A 15,166-nucleotide genomic window follows, 5' to 3' on the forward strand; every position below is an offset into this window, starting at 1 on the left:
AAGGGCATCAGGACACCTCTGTCTTGGAGAAGGCCGGGAAGGAAAGGAGAATTGAAGATACAATATCAAATGAGAAGTGGGGTGATCTAAGAGTGAATGCGTTCAGAGGTGTGGGTCCGTGTGATTGGGGCAGTCTCCTGAGGCTCAGAATGGTATTATAGGGCTACTATAAGAGAAATAAAGATAAGGCAACTGTAAATTGTATAGTCTAAATGAGCACACCTTTGAGAGTGAATGGGTCATAACAGTTGGGGTGCCAGTACAGCAGGTGTCATCCAGACTCTCCTGGGCAAATGGAAACATATGGTCACCCTAGAAAGGAGCCTCCACCCCTGAGGAGGGAGCAGCTATTGGAGAGTGAATGGATGTGATGGATCCATTCAGCCTCCATGGCCTCGTCTACCAGTTTTGCCAGTACAGGGTCAGAATCAAAGAGAATAATGAGCTTACAGAGTTAGTGAAAAGGTGATGCAGGAATGTTAGAAAGTCAAGAGAATGAGGGGTCGCAGAGTCATTGACAACATCTTTGGAATGGCTGGCAGTAATCTACTAGCATTGCCTAATGTTGGGAACGTTCTCAATCCACTAGCCTCATGTGGATAGTGAGCAAATGAATTATTAATTTCAAATAATTTAAATTTAAGTGTAAATAGCCATGTGTGGCTATCATGTGAGAAAGAACTGGTCTAGAGTAAGCCAAGGGATAAATGAAACCAAGAGATTAATAGACTATAAAGAAAGGACAGCAAAAGTCAAAAGGATAGGAGTTTATTGGGCAGATTTTAGAGTAACTGCAACTATATTTACTTCTGTGTGATGATGAAGCCCAAAGTGTGACAGTGCTTGATAAGAACCAAAGAAAAGGGTTGGGGGGACTTAGGTGTGAAGTCCAAATATGGGCAGTCGTGTGGGTGACCCTAGGGATGATGGAGTTAGCTGGGCCAGGAGTAGAGGGTGCATCTCATACTAAAGGCCTTGAGGAAAGTTATGTGCGTACCTGAGAACATGAGATGAAGAGTTCCTGTTTTTGTTCTTCAGATATTAGTTGTGTTCTGAGTTTCCTGGAGGAGGCAGTGTGGATCAAAAGAGTGTAGATTCCTCTCTCTAGCCCTGGTCGTGGCAGGGAGGCAAAGGGGAAAATTAAAATTTGTTTCCTTTTGACAAAAGAGGATAGTAATGGTGGTGGTTAAACCTTTTTTAAATATCTATAATGTGTTAGGTGGTAAGTTATTAATTAACAAAGGTTTTATACTGAATTGAGTGATAAATTATATTAAACAACAAATAACTAATTTTATTTTCCAGATCTGCTTTAACTTTGGAAATGGACTCCATTTAGAGGTAAGGAACCAAGGGGATTATTTCTGTCTTTTGGACTCAGAGGCTTAATTTCATGGAAGACAATTTGGCTATGCCGTACCAGATTAAAAATACACACTCCCTGTGCTCGCTTCGGCAGCACATATATTAAAAATGCACACCCCCTTACACCTAACAATTCCCACTCTATCATGTGCACAGGAACCATATATCCAGGGATGTTCAATGTAGCATTTTTATGACAATCTAAATGTTCGTTAATAGAATGGTAAAACAATTTACAGTACATGAAGAATCTCCATGATGAGGTACTGAATGAAAAATCAAGGGGCAGAGTAAGATGCAGAGTATAATTCCATTTTTATAGGAAGAAGAGCTTTATACATGTGCAACTGTATGGTCATAAGAAAAAATCATAAAAGATATTCGTTAAGCAATTAACAGTGAATACTCTGAAGTATGAGAAAAAATAGAATAAAGTTTTAATAGTTTTACATTATGAACTTTAATGTTAATTTATTGTTTTATTACATAATTTAATTTTTTAAGTTACAGAAAAATTTTTCAACGGCAAAAAAAATCAATGACCTAGTGATAACCAGTGTCTGAAAAAAATACTTGTTATGTAGAGCAACAAAATAAATAAAATGATAAACCTAGTACAATAATCCTATCTGATCTTAATATACTAGGTCAGCTGTGTTGAAATTTTCCTTGGATAAAATATTTGTCTATTAAAGCCCAACTGAAAATATATAGAATAAATCTTTTCTACTTAAGGTTCTGAAAACAAAAGATGGGCAATTTAACTCTTTACTTCATGCTTTAAACAATAAATTCATTAACTGACACTTTCACTCTATTTTAGTTAAATTGATGCCACAGGTTAGTTACTAAGATTTAGTTTCAAAACATTTAATAATTCATTTCTAAACTATAAGCCACCACAGAAAAATTAAACTTCATTTTCAGTAAAAAAAAAAAAAAAAAAAAAAAGAATTTTTAACACAGTATATATGATTTTTTAATTTGCCAATGTGTATGGTCACTAACTTAGCCTATTAAAAGAAAAATCCAACAATCACAGATCTTGAAAAGATATGGTTGGCTTTATTCAGTGATTCATGAACAGGGAAGTATCCAGGCTGGAAAATGGAAATGATCTTCAAGAATTGTGCAAAATGAAAGGGTTTTATATACCAAAGTGAGCAAGGATAGGAAGTTATACTGGGTATTTGCTGATTGGTTACAGCAGTCAGTTTGGAGCTGGGGCAGATAATGTGCTGATCCGGTAGTTATTGATTGCTTGGCCTATGCCTTCCTTTTCTGGGAGAGCCTAGCACCGAAATTTGTTAAGTTCCAATTTGTTGATGTGAGGCTTAGCATAGGTGACTCCATCTTGGACCTTAGTCTGGACACTTTAATGAGACTTTGTGACACTTCACTCTGGGAAATCTTTTCTTAGTGTTAAAAACAAAACCATACTGTTCTACCAGTCTAGAGCCAATTTCCTGAATGCCTGTGGAGTTCACTAGAACTCCATAGTGTATATATCATTATTGTGTATATTTCCTCCTTGAAAATCAAACCTGTTAAAAAATATGAAATTTATACCTTAAGATTTGCAGAACTATTTTTAAAGTTTTAATAAATTACAGAATACCTTACCAATGTCTTAGGATACTTAATAATTTTTGACAGTATTTTATTGTTATAGGCTTTAAACACAAGAAATGAAAATAATCTGCTTCGTAAACACACTCACTTAATGCGGCAAAAGCGTGCCTGGATCACTGCCCCTGTGGCTCTTCGAGAGGGAGAGGATCTATCCAAAAGGAATCCAATTGCCAAGGTACCTTCTACAGAGAAATAGGAAATATATGTATATGATTGAAATACAGTGGGAGAAGACTCATTTTAAAATTTAAGGAAAATTATATAATGTATTTACTGAGTCTTAAAGACTCAGAATATGAAAATATTCTGAATGTAGTATATAATTTGGGGCTCTGATTCAACTAAGAGTTAGGGATCTGACACTAGATGAACCTTTATTTAACAGAGAGGGCTACAATACTCAAAAGAGGATATTCGGTGTAGGGGAGGAAAGATACTTTTTCCTGCTACCCACCCCTCCCAGGTTCTCTGACTGGCACCCTATAAATTGGATGGACAAAAGACAGATTAACAGGAAAACAACAAACAAGTTTATTAATGTATGTATTGCTCCTGTAATACATGGAGGTACTCAGAGATGAAGGACTCAAAAGTTTGGTGAGAATTGGGGCTTATAAAGCATCTTAACAAGGCCACGGTAAACTTTTAGAGAAGTGACAAGACAAAAAGAAAAAGTCCTTGAATCTCTAGGGATGACAAATTGTGGGAAGGCAAGTATGTGGGAAACAGTGGTGGAAAAGACTGGTTAATACAGTTTGTTATGTGGGTGCCTGGTGCCATCTTTAAGCGGATAAGGGTCTAAAGTTATCTCCGATGATTCACTTTTGTCCTTCCTGATAGAGAAGGAAGGGAACACACCGTTACAAATTTATGTCCTGCTTTTAGGCACACAGAGGAAAGGCAGACCTTTTTTTGAATGTGCTTTTCAGTTGTCATCAGCTCAAGATCATTATCGTACACCAGAATGGAATATTCTGCCACCCTACATATAAAAAGTATATTTTTATATATATTTTCACAATGAAAAGAACTGGTATCTAATAGGGAGGGTGACCGTGCATCCTGCTTGAGACAGTCTTGGTTTATGCCCATTGTCCTGGCCTAATAATTAATAACTCTCCTTTCACTCTCAAGTGTCATGTTTTTTTTAAGTTTATTTATTTATTTTGAGAGAGAGCCCGCAAGCAGGGGAGGAGCAGAGATGGGGGGAGGGAGAAAGAGAGAGAGAGAATCCGTATGCAGGGCTCCCAACTCATGAACCATGAGATCATGACATCATCTGAAATCAAGTCAGTGGCTTAACAGACTGAGCTACCCAAACGCCCCTCAAAGTGTCTGATTTTTTGATAAATTAGATGGTAATCCTGATACTTTTAATCTCGGATTTACACGTGCAAACCTGAGCCCTTGATTTTTCCCCTAAAGCTGTTTGTTCTCCATCCGTTCTACCCATCTCGGTCAATGGCACTATAATTCTATCCAGTTTTCTAAACTGTAGCAGGTACTATCAGTTCTACCCCCAAAATATACTCCAGATCTACTCACTTCTCTGCATTGCCACCCTCATCATCCGAGTCAGGGTCATCTCTGATTTAGCAAAAGAGCTCCTGACTTGTCTGCCTACTTCACTCATGCCACCCCTGACCCAGCTACAGTCCATTCTCCAGAAAGCAGCCAGAGTGATCTTTTGAAAAGACAAACCAAGCATGCTCACCCCCTTGGTGAAATCCTTTCAGTGGCTTCCTGCTGCAGTGGAAGGAATATTCTTTACTCTGGTCTACAAGAAGTCTTATACAAGACCTCCTCTCTAACCTCAGCTCCTGTCACCCCACATCTCCCACTCTCCTACATCCCCAAACTGACAAACTCTTTCCGGCCCCTCACTCTTTGCCCTTGTTGTTCCTTCTGCCTGGAATCCCCTCCCCACAGATAATTGCAGTATCTCACAGCATCAAGCCTCTGACCAAGTGTCATCTCCTAAAAGAGTTCCCTTCCCTGCCTCACCCTGTCTCTCTCTATCCCTTTACTCCTATTTCAGCCCGGCTGTGGTGCATTCCACTACATGACACGCCGTACATTGCTTGCTTGTTGTCTGGCTCCCTTAGCAGAGTGGAAGCTTCCTGAAGGCAAGGGCTTAGTTCTTAGGCTAATAGCTCATGCCCTGTACCCCAACATCCAGTAGGTGCTCAGGAAACATTTGTGTGAATGAATACATGTTCATATCCTGGTGTTGTCTTTATCTTCCCAATATCGTAAACATTGTGCAGGAAGAGCTCCTTCAAAGAAGAGCGGCTCCAGAAGAGAAGACAAAAATTTCCTCTGTCTAGCAGCATGTTTTCACAAAAGCATTCGAAAATCCAAAATTTTAGTATGTATACAAGCAATTAAGTTTTTTTGTTTGGTTTTCTGAGATGTCTGAGTCATTCACACATTCTTTCAATAGGTTTCCCCAAAATGCATTGATTCTTTGGGGTTCAACAGGCATTAGCTGTTCTTACTGTTTTTAATTATGCAAGTTGTTAAGAGCAAAATTTACATAAAAAGCAAAGGGTCTTGTGGAATTTTCCCAACTTTCTACATTCTCTATCTAGAGGTAATAGTGTGAACAGTGTAGCATCTTCCAAATCTTAGGAAATGCATAAATATGTGTATATTTACATACTCTTACGTACACACACATATACAAACAAACCAACAATTATGTTTACACACAGTTTTGTTTTATTTTTAACCTGAGTAGAATGATTAATAATATAGCATTAGTACATAAAGATCTAGAATATTCTTTATAAATACTGTATGTGTGTGTATATGCATATAATTGGCAAAAAAAAGAGAGAAGCACAGAGAAAGAGAAAGACAGAAAGACAGAAGCTCAGTGAAAGGTAATCATGGTAGTGCCCCAGGTTATCATTCCACTCCAGGAACAGAGCTGGTAGAACTGGAGGTTGGAGTCCCCACCCCCCCACCCCCCATCTGCTATTTCCTTGGTTATTCTCAGCAGCAATTTCCTAGCCCCAGTGCATGTTGGGATATCTATGGCAAAGAAATGTACCTATCCTGAGATTTCAGGACAAAGAAGTGACCAGTGAGGTGAGTGGCAATGGCTTCTATGATGTCTGAAGGAGAAAATTAAGGAACCAATAGGGGCCACAGAGGCACATTTACTAGTGAAGAATTATAGACACAAATGAAATTGTTTATAGAAAATGAAGATGACAACCAGGAAAGACATTAGAAATGGGTTAGATGGATGACTTTCCTGAGGCATTCCAAGCAGGGAAGGGACTTGACTTTTTTTTTTTTTTAAACCTTGAAAACTTTAATCCTTCTATAAAAGGATACATTTTCAGACTTTCCAGATGATTGAATGGATTTATAAAGGTGATTTTGACTCTGCAATTTTTACCTCATGTGCTAAATTTAAAATCTGTCCTCCCAAGATATACCCCTAATGATATCTTAATTTCATAACAACCCTAAGGGGTAGACAGTAGTATGTCTCCACTTTACAGACAAGAACACTGAGGTGCAGAGAGATTAAGTAACTCTTAGTATCATGTAACTGGTAAGTAGCTGAGACAGGATTTGAACCCAGGTTCTCTTACATAAGCACATCTTCTCGAGTGCTTGTGCTCCACCGCCCCCCTCCCGGCCTCCTATCAAGATTATGAAAACTTCAGAGGGAAATTTTTCATTCAAAATATGTACATATAAGTTATAGAGAGCTTAACTTGAGGCATTCTTCTGTTATTTTTATGTTAGATACATTCTGATATTGCAGAAGAAAGAGGACTAAAAATCACATACAAATATACCGGAAAAGGGATCACAGAGCCACCTTTTGGTGTGTTTGTCTTTAATAAAGACACTGGAGAATTGAACATTACCAGCATTCTTGATCGAGAAGAAACGCCAAGTTTTCTGGTGAGAACAGCTTTACATTTATTAGTTTGTAGTTCTTCTTTGATAAATAATAGTTATGATTTGTTTTGTTTTTATATTGTGGTAATTTAATTACCTTAGCTTACATTTCATCTCTTCTATTATTTATGTCATGATTTCAGCTCGTTGGTTATGCTTTGGACGAAAAAGGAAACAACCTTGAGAAACCATTAGAACTGCGCATTAAAGTTCTTGATGTCAATGACAACGAACCAGTGTTCACGCAGGACGTCTTTGTTGGGTCTGTTGAAGAGTTGAGTGCAGCAGGTCAGAGTTTGTTATTTTTGTGATTGAGTACCCCTGGTCACTTTAACCCCACTGTGTAACTGAACACTAAATCCTGTATCTTAATGGAGGCTAAGTACTACCCACAGGACAGATAGTAATAAACCTGCCGCTCTAGGTTTGGAACTGCTTTTTCTGAGATGAGTTCAAAAGGCTTTACATGATGTCTTTTTTTACCGTCAGAACAGATACAGCAGATGGATGTGACAGGTTAGGTCTCTGTAGCAACTGTTCGGCCTTGTAGCTAGAAAGCGGCCATAAACAACATGTAAACAGGTGGGTGTGGCTGTGTTCCCATAAAGTTGTATTTACAGAAACAGGTGGCTGGCAGCTCTGGCCCACCGGCAGTTGTTCACTGACTTTTGACTTATGTTATTTCTCAGGTTTATTGACAACATTGTCCAATGCAGCGGTCTCTGGGAAGACTTGCGGGAGACATTTCTCTTTGATCATAATATAAAGAATAGCTACGTTTCTCCTGAATTGTTTGTATTTTAGTAAGCATGTATTTGTATCTGTTCATTCTTCTTTCTTTGTATTGATTATTAGAGCGATTATAAGCAAATCCGCAGCCTTCCTGTAGCAAGTGTTCAGGACTTCACCCTAAGAATTCTCTGTACCGATGCCAACCTCGCCCTCCTCTTACCTTTCCTAATTCTGTACCCCATCCACACTTACTTTCTCATCCAATTAACTTTTTTGATTTTGGTAAACTGTGATTTTGATAAGCACTTAAAATCCTTTTAGGAACAGGCTGAAGGTATGAAGAAAATAACAACGTACATATGCGTGCTTACAGTTGAGTTTCATCTTAGGCACTTTTTTTTCTAATGCCAGATACACTTGTGATGAAAATCAGCGCAACAGATGCAGATGAGCCCAATACCCTGAATTCTAAAATTTCCTATAGAATTGTATCTCAAGAGCCTGCTTATCCTCCGGTGTTCTACCTAAATAAAGATACAGGCGAGATTTTTACGACCAGTTTTACCTTGGACAGAGAGGTAAATTAGTATTTTATGTTGCTCATCTTTTAAATTCTTCTTTATCTTTTCAGGTTTTCCTTTCTCTTTATTTCTCTCCTCTTGTAATTTTCATACTTTCTTGTATTCCCTCATTTATAGAATAACTCCTATAAATACCCTCTTCTAGGAATGTGCAATCCAGTATGGTCGTCATTAGCCATATGTGGCCATTGAGCACTTGAAATGTGATCCATCCAAATTGAGATGTGCTATAAATATAAAAAAGTCACCAGATTGGGAAGACTTAGCATGGAAAAAAATGTAACATACCATCTTGGTAATATTCTGTTGATTGCATGTTGACATGATATTTTAGATACCATGGGTTAAATAAAATTTATTTAAAATTGGTAGTATCACCTTTTTTTTTTTTTTTAACTTTTTAAAACCTGGCTGTTAGAAAATGTAAAACTACATAAGGACAGCATATTCTAGGGCCTCTCCAGTCAGGATTCTGTTTGCTAGAACGTCCTAAAGCCATGTTCTGTAATTTGTGGTTCTGTAATGAAATTAGCCCTCTCTGCTAATACAGATAGAGAAGGAGGAACAAAGACTGACATTGGAGTCCTAATTAGGATAATGGAAATACTTGTAAATAAATGAATTGTTGTAATTCCCAAATTGGAGGGAAACTTCAGTGGGATTCCTGGACAGGCTGTTCACTTTTTTCTTTCTAACCCAAAGGGAAAATTTTAGATGAAAACAGGAAATAGAAGACTTTTTAAATGTATACATGAAGGTTTTAACAGTGTGCATGAGTAAAATGATGATCCTAAGAACACTGTACTGTCATTAAACATAAATCATTGTCCAAGTGCAGTCATTATGTTTTATATGACTTGGGAAAATGATTTCATTCTGTCCAGAGAGGGAGAAGTTGTGTCCAACATTGCTAACAGGATCTCTGTAAAATTAAATTAAATAATATTATTACTCCTACAATTCTACTCTGTACTTTTTCACATAAAATTAGAATGGAAAAGTATTATTTTTAATTATTCTGATTTTTTAATAAACTGCTATCTGTGAAGGATGCCGAGTTTAACCAATGGTAATGGCTGTCACTTATTGGGCATTTACCATGTGCCAGGTGCTATCCTAAGCCTTTTACATAGATTAATCCATTTAATCCAACTAAAAACCCTGTGAGGCAGATCCAGCTATTATCCCCATTTTACACAGGAGGAAACCAAGGGTCAAAAGGATTGTGTATGTCCAACACAGCCAGTAAATGACAAAGCCAGAACTGGAATCCAAGCAACTGGCCCTAGAGCCTCAGTCACATAGAACAGTTCTGTCCTGCATAGAACCCCCATGCATTGGCACTGGTTGCCTCCTGCTTTTTCTTAAACTCTAGCTACACCGAATGGAGCCATCATAAGGGGACCGTGTGGCAGGTAAGGGCTCACTTCGGAGTAGCATCTGAGACATCGTTCTCTAGGACAGGTTCTCGTAACAATCATACCTCTCAGAATGTCTGGACAAAGTCAACCACATTTTGTCCTCCCTGGCCAGGTTTTTTGGGGACTAGGCTTTCCTTGCTTAATTTTTAGCTAAAAACAAAGAAGGAACCAATTCCTATAGTCCCACCATTGCTTCCACATAGAGCAAACTACATTTTGAATGGCACTGTTTTGTGCACTACATTTTGAATGGCACTGTTTAATGTCACCAATGACATATTTAAGAATTTGACTACCAACAACTTCTCTAGGCTTTTCCGGCCTTCTAGAAATGCTCTGACAGCAAATACACAGCATCTTCACATGAATACTAAATCATAAAACTTATTTATGAATAAAATATACTGTGGTTCCTCCTCTTGATGATGAAATAAACTAAGACCAGAAAGACAGATTTGGGAGTGATTCATTTTCATCCTAGACGGATATTTTTCATTGCCTTGCAGGAACACAGCAGCTATACTTTGACAGTAGAAGCAAGAGACGGCAATGGACAAATAACAGATAAACCAGTAAAACAAGCTCAAGTTCAGATTCGTATTTTGGATGTCAATGACAATATACCTGTAGTCAAAAATGCAATGGTAACTATTCTTTTTATAGCAAATGTATCTACATACTGATATTTCAGTCCTAACTAAAAATATATCACTTACATTTGTGCTACATTAAAATAAAATCCCTGTGTTCGCGTTTTTGCAGAATGAAGGGGTGGAAGTTAAAGAAAATGAAGCCAATGTAGAAGTTACACGCATAAAGGTGTCTGATGCTGATGAAATAGGCTCTGATAATTGGTTAGCAAATTTTACATTCATATCAGGAAATGAAATGGGTCATTTCCATATAGAAACCGACACTCAAACTAATGAAGGAATCGTGACCCTTATTAAGGTAAGTACTTAGTGTTCAAAATTGGAATGGGAAAAGTTGATGCAGAGGAAGAAACGATTGTATTTTGAGCCCCGAACATTTAAAAGTGCTTTATGTACTCAACTAACACCACAGTTGTTTGAGATTGGAGACCTCCCTATTTTTCCAAGGTCTGTAATTAATAATTGGTCACACTGCAGTCCAAATTCAAGTAAGGGGACTCGAATCCTAATCTGACAACATGATACCAGCATCATTATTGCTCAGCACACTTCCCGTCCTGCTTGCAGCCCATGCCTGACTGTAGCATCTTTACATCATGACCTCTTGCCACTACTAAGTGTCCCCAATTTACTATGTGTAATTGATCAACTTAACATAAAACCAGACCTCACTAATAATATCTAAAAACAAAAGCTGTAATAACTTCACAAAGCTCTAATTCAGTCGCCCTCGTACTTAAATATGCCTAAGAGTTACCTTATAAAGCTACATGCCCAAAATGCAGACTCATGGGCCCCATGATCAAGTCTGATGATGGCAGAGCTCAGGAACTTGCCTTTTATAACAGAAATCCACTTGTGATTCTAATGTAAGTAGTATGCAGGTCACATTTTGAAACACAGTGATTTAACTTCTTGCTGAATTGAATCAATGAAGGAAAAATAGTCTTATTAAGCATGTGGGTATACATTTGAAATTTATTACCCCCACATAATTTTTTAAAGAAAAATTATAGGATGGATTTTTATCTAATAGAATAAGTAAGGAAGAGTATCAATGTATTTTTAAATGGCTTATGACAGAATTGCCTAACCAGATTTTGAAATAAAATACAAAGCTACAGCTTTCAAAATACTATTCCATTAAGTCACACACAGACAAAAATTGATTCCGGAAGTTTCTAAACTTTTACAAAAAATACATGGAATAATGATAAAATAAATATATAACAGAATAGAGAAAATTAGCTTGAATTTTCATGGTAATAATTATGTGCACTATTTATTATATGCACTGAGACTACTGCTTTGTAAAGCAGAGGAAACCAGAATAAAATTACCTCACACTTAATATAATTTTTTAAGAGAGAGTGAGCAAGGGAAGGGCCAAGGGAAAGAGAGAATCTTAAGCAGGCTCTGTGCACTGCTGCAGAGCCCAATGCAGAGCTCGATCTCACGACCGTGGGATCACAGCCTGAGCTGAAATCAAGTCAGACACTTAACCGATTCTGCCACCCAAGCACCCCAAGATTACCTCATGCTTAAAGGGAAGACACGTCTTATGATTATGGAAGAAGTGGATAATGGCATCAGAGACAAAAATAGATTTGCCTGCTTATATAGAAGTAAGCATACTTCTTAGTCATAGAATAGTCATAGAATGGTCATGAATGATAGAAGTACTAGAAGTATTCTCACCATACCATGGTAGCACTAAAAGAGATACAGTTATTTCTACCAAAGGAGGCATAGCAGAAAATAGTAAAATTAGTATTTTCTTTGGTTCTCGAATACGTATTTTTTACTGAAAAAATCATTCATAAATTAGCATACAAAAATGTACAAACACATGAGTAAATAATGTAATGACAAAGGACTATTTTTGTGAAAAGTGTTTCTAAAACATCTTTAGATTTCAGCACAAAAGTGTACCCCTGGCACCTCTTAAAACATAAGAGGAAGCTCAAAAAAAAAATGTAGTGATGGAAGGATGCTAGCTAGCTACATTCAGTCCATCGTCAATGACGGGTGGACACAATCAGTACATGTTAGTAAAATTAGTACCAATGTGACAACAGCAGATTGAGAAAATTATAAATTGCTGTCTCAATTGTAGAAGAGTTGCTTCCAAATTTTAAGAGCAATAATCAGATTCCATTCAAAGGAAGTTAGACAAAGAAGATATACAAACAGCAAACATGCACAGAAAGGATACTCAACATCATTAGTCATTAGGGAAGATGCAAATTAAAACTACCAGAGATACCACCATGCACCTACTAGAATCAAAAAGACTGACAACACCAACCATCAGCAATAATATCCAGAGTCCGGACTGGTGGAAAAACGAAGTGCTACAGCTAGTTTGGCCGTTAAAGGTTAAACACAGAGTAGTTACTCAGTGACGCAAGAATTAAGTCCAAGGCATCCACCCAGGAAAAACAAAAGCTATATTGTAATACCTTGTATGATGTTAGGTGGGAACTACATTTATCATGGGGAACATTGCATAATGCATAGAATCGTCCATGCTGCACACTTGAGACTAATAAAACATTTGTATGTCCAGAAAGAAAGAAATCTGTCCATACCAAAACTTCTATGCAAATCTTACAAGCAGCTTTTATTCATAATAAAAGCTGGTAACAATAAAAATGCCCATCAGCTGGCAAGCAGATAAAATGTAGTATATCCATATAATGGAATACCATTGGTTAAGAAAAAGGAATGGGAGTACTCACACATGCTACAACATGGATGAATCTCAAAATCATTATACTTTGTGTATGAAGCCAGACACAGGGGTGCCTGGGTGGCTCACTCGGTTGAGCATCGACTCTTGATTTCAGCTCAGGTCATGATCCCAAGGTTGTGGAGTTGGGTCCCTGCATTGAGCTCCATGCTGAGTGTGGAGCCTGCTTAAGATTCTCTCTCCCTAGGGCACATGGGTGGCTCAGTCAGTTGAGCGTCCGACTTCAGCTCAGGTCATGATCTCACAGTTCGTCAGTTCGAGTCCCACATCAGGTGAGCTCGAGCCCCACTTCTCAATCTCTCTCTCTGTCTCTCTCTCTCTCTCTTTGTCTGCCCCTCGTGGGATTCTCTGTCTCTCTGCCCCTTACTCACTTGTGCCCTCTCTCTCTCAAAACAAAACAAGATTCTCTGCCCCTCTCCCCAGCTCATGCTCTCTCTCTTGAAAAAAAAAAATTTAATTTTTAAAAATTAAAAAAAAAGAAACCAGACACAAAATACTACATATTGTATCATTTTATCTATGTGAAATTTCTAGAAAAGCAAAACAATGGATATAGAAAGATCAGTGGTTGCTCAGGGCTAGAGATACAAGTGATGATTGACTACAAACAAGCAAAAAGGAACTTTTTGGGGTGATGGAAGTGTTGTAACACTGGATGGTAGTGACATTTGGAAAACTACACAGGTTTGCTAAAAATCATCATGTTGTACACTTCCAATGGGTGAATTTTATTCTCTGTAAATTATACCTCAGTAAAGCTGTCAGAAGGACAACAGGTACTTTAAACTGTGGAAATACAGATCATATATCATCACATGAGAAAAAGCCACAGCTCTTTTAGCAAATTAACAAATATATTTAAAATCTTTAATGCTATTAAAAATAGCAAAAGTAGAAATAGTAAAATATGTTGACAGTTTTAAAAACAGAGGTATTTGCCCTCATTCATTGTTCACAACGCTGAAATTGTTTTTCATTCTCTGTGGAGTATTATGGCTATTTATAACAACCACCATGAAACAGTTTTTATGGCCCTAGTACCTACCTCATTTTTTTTTAACATTGCTGTGGCCTTCCATGGCTTTTGAATACTAATGACATCTGGCTGGAATATTTTTATTTTATTTTATTTTATTTTATTTTATCTTATTTTTAGAGAGAGAGAGAGAGACCATGTGCGAGCAAGGGAGAGAGGCAGAGGGAGAGAGATAGAATCTTTTTTTTAATGTTTACTTATTTGAGAGAGAGAGACAGGCAGAGAGAGAATCCCAAGCAGGCTCCACACTGTCAACACAGAGCCTGATTTGGGGGTCGATCCCATGAACCGTGAGATCATGACCTGGGCTGAAATCAAGAGTCTGACACTCAGTGATCTGAACCACCCAGGCACTCCGAGAGAGATCATCTTAAGAAGCCTCCATGTTCAGCAGAAAGCCCGACTCAGGGCTCCATCCCACAACTTTGAGATCACGACCTGAGCAGCCACTCAACCAACTCAGTCACCCAGGGGGCCCTGGCTGGAATATTTTATTTATCATCCAGCATACATCAGGCCATCAAAACAAGCCTGTCAAGTCCAAGAACAACTTAAAAAGAAAATAATTTTCACAAGGATTCTACAATCACAAAGAGTATATTTTTTCTACTCATTTTTGTTGAGTCCTTGTCTCAACACCACAGTGGCCCATTTTAAAAAGAGGCCAAAAGTTGTTATCCATCCAGAATCCTACCGAAAGGAAAACAGATTTCTTAATAAATCATTGAAAAATAAAGTGAGCAGTTTTGCAGAACTTGCTATAACCACAGGTAACACATTTAATGTTACATTGAAGAAATAAGCAAAAATGGCCCATGCATCTAAATGGTCAGGATCACTAGAAATAAAAGTCAACAGGACCTATATAAACTATGACTAGGTATTTCTTTTAGTAATGGGATGTAACTCAACAGAGGAAAAATAATTTGTGTAAAAATGTTCAGAGCAGTATTAATTATATTAAAAATTATATATAGTCCAAATGCCTAGTAATCAAATGGCTACGTAAATTAGGTATATCTAAATAGCAGAATACTATACAAATGTTTATAAAAAGAAAATGGACAGAT

At 37.6% G+C, this 15,166-nt stretch overlaps 1 protein-coding gene across 1 annotated transcript in view; it reads left to right on the forward strand.

Annotated features, from left to right (window-relative positions):
* Window positions 1–15,166, forward strand: part of DSG2 (desmoglein 2) — a 50,389-nt gene that overhangs the window by 19,556 nt on the left and 15,667 nt on the right. The window contains exons 2-8 of the mRNA XM_027068696.2: window positions 1,306–1,341; window positions 3,038–3,172; window positions 6,763–6,924; window positions 7,065–7,209; window positions 8,065–8,231; window positions 10,162–10,299; window positions 10,418–10,606. Coding sequence (XP_026924497.2) covers window positions 1,306–1,341; window positions 3,038–3,172; window positions 6,763–6,924; window positions 7,065–7,209; window positions 8,065–8,231; window positions 10,162–10,299; window positions 10,418–10,606 — 972 coding nt within the window. The remainder of the gene's footprint in view (window positions 1–1,305; window positions 1,342–3,037; window positions 3,173–6,762; window positions 6,925–7,064; window positions 7,210–8,064; window positions 8,232–10,161; window positions 10,300–10,417; window positions 10,607–15,166) is intronic.

Source organism: Acinonyx jubatus, chromosome D3, assembly GCF_027475565.1.
Source record: "Acinonyx jubatus isolate Ajub_Pintada_27869175 chromosome D3, VMU_Ajub_asm_v1.0, whole genome shotgun sequence".
NCBI lineage: Eukaryota > Metazoa > Chordata > Mammalia > Carnivora > Felidae > Acinonyx > Acinonyx jubatus.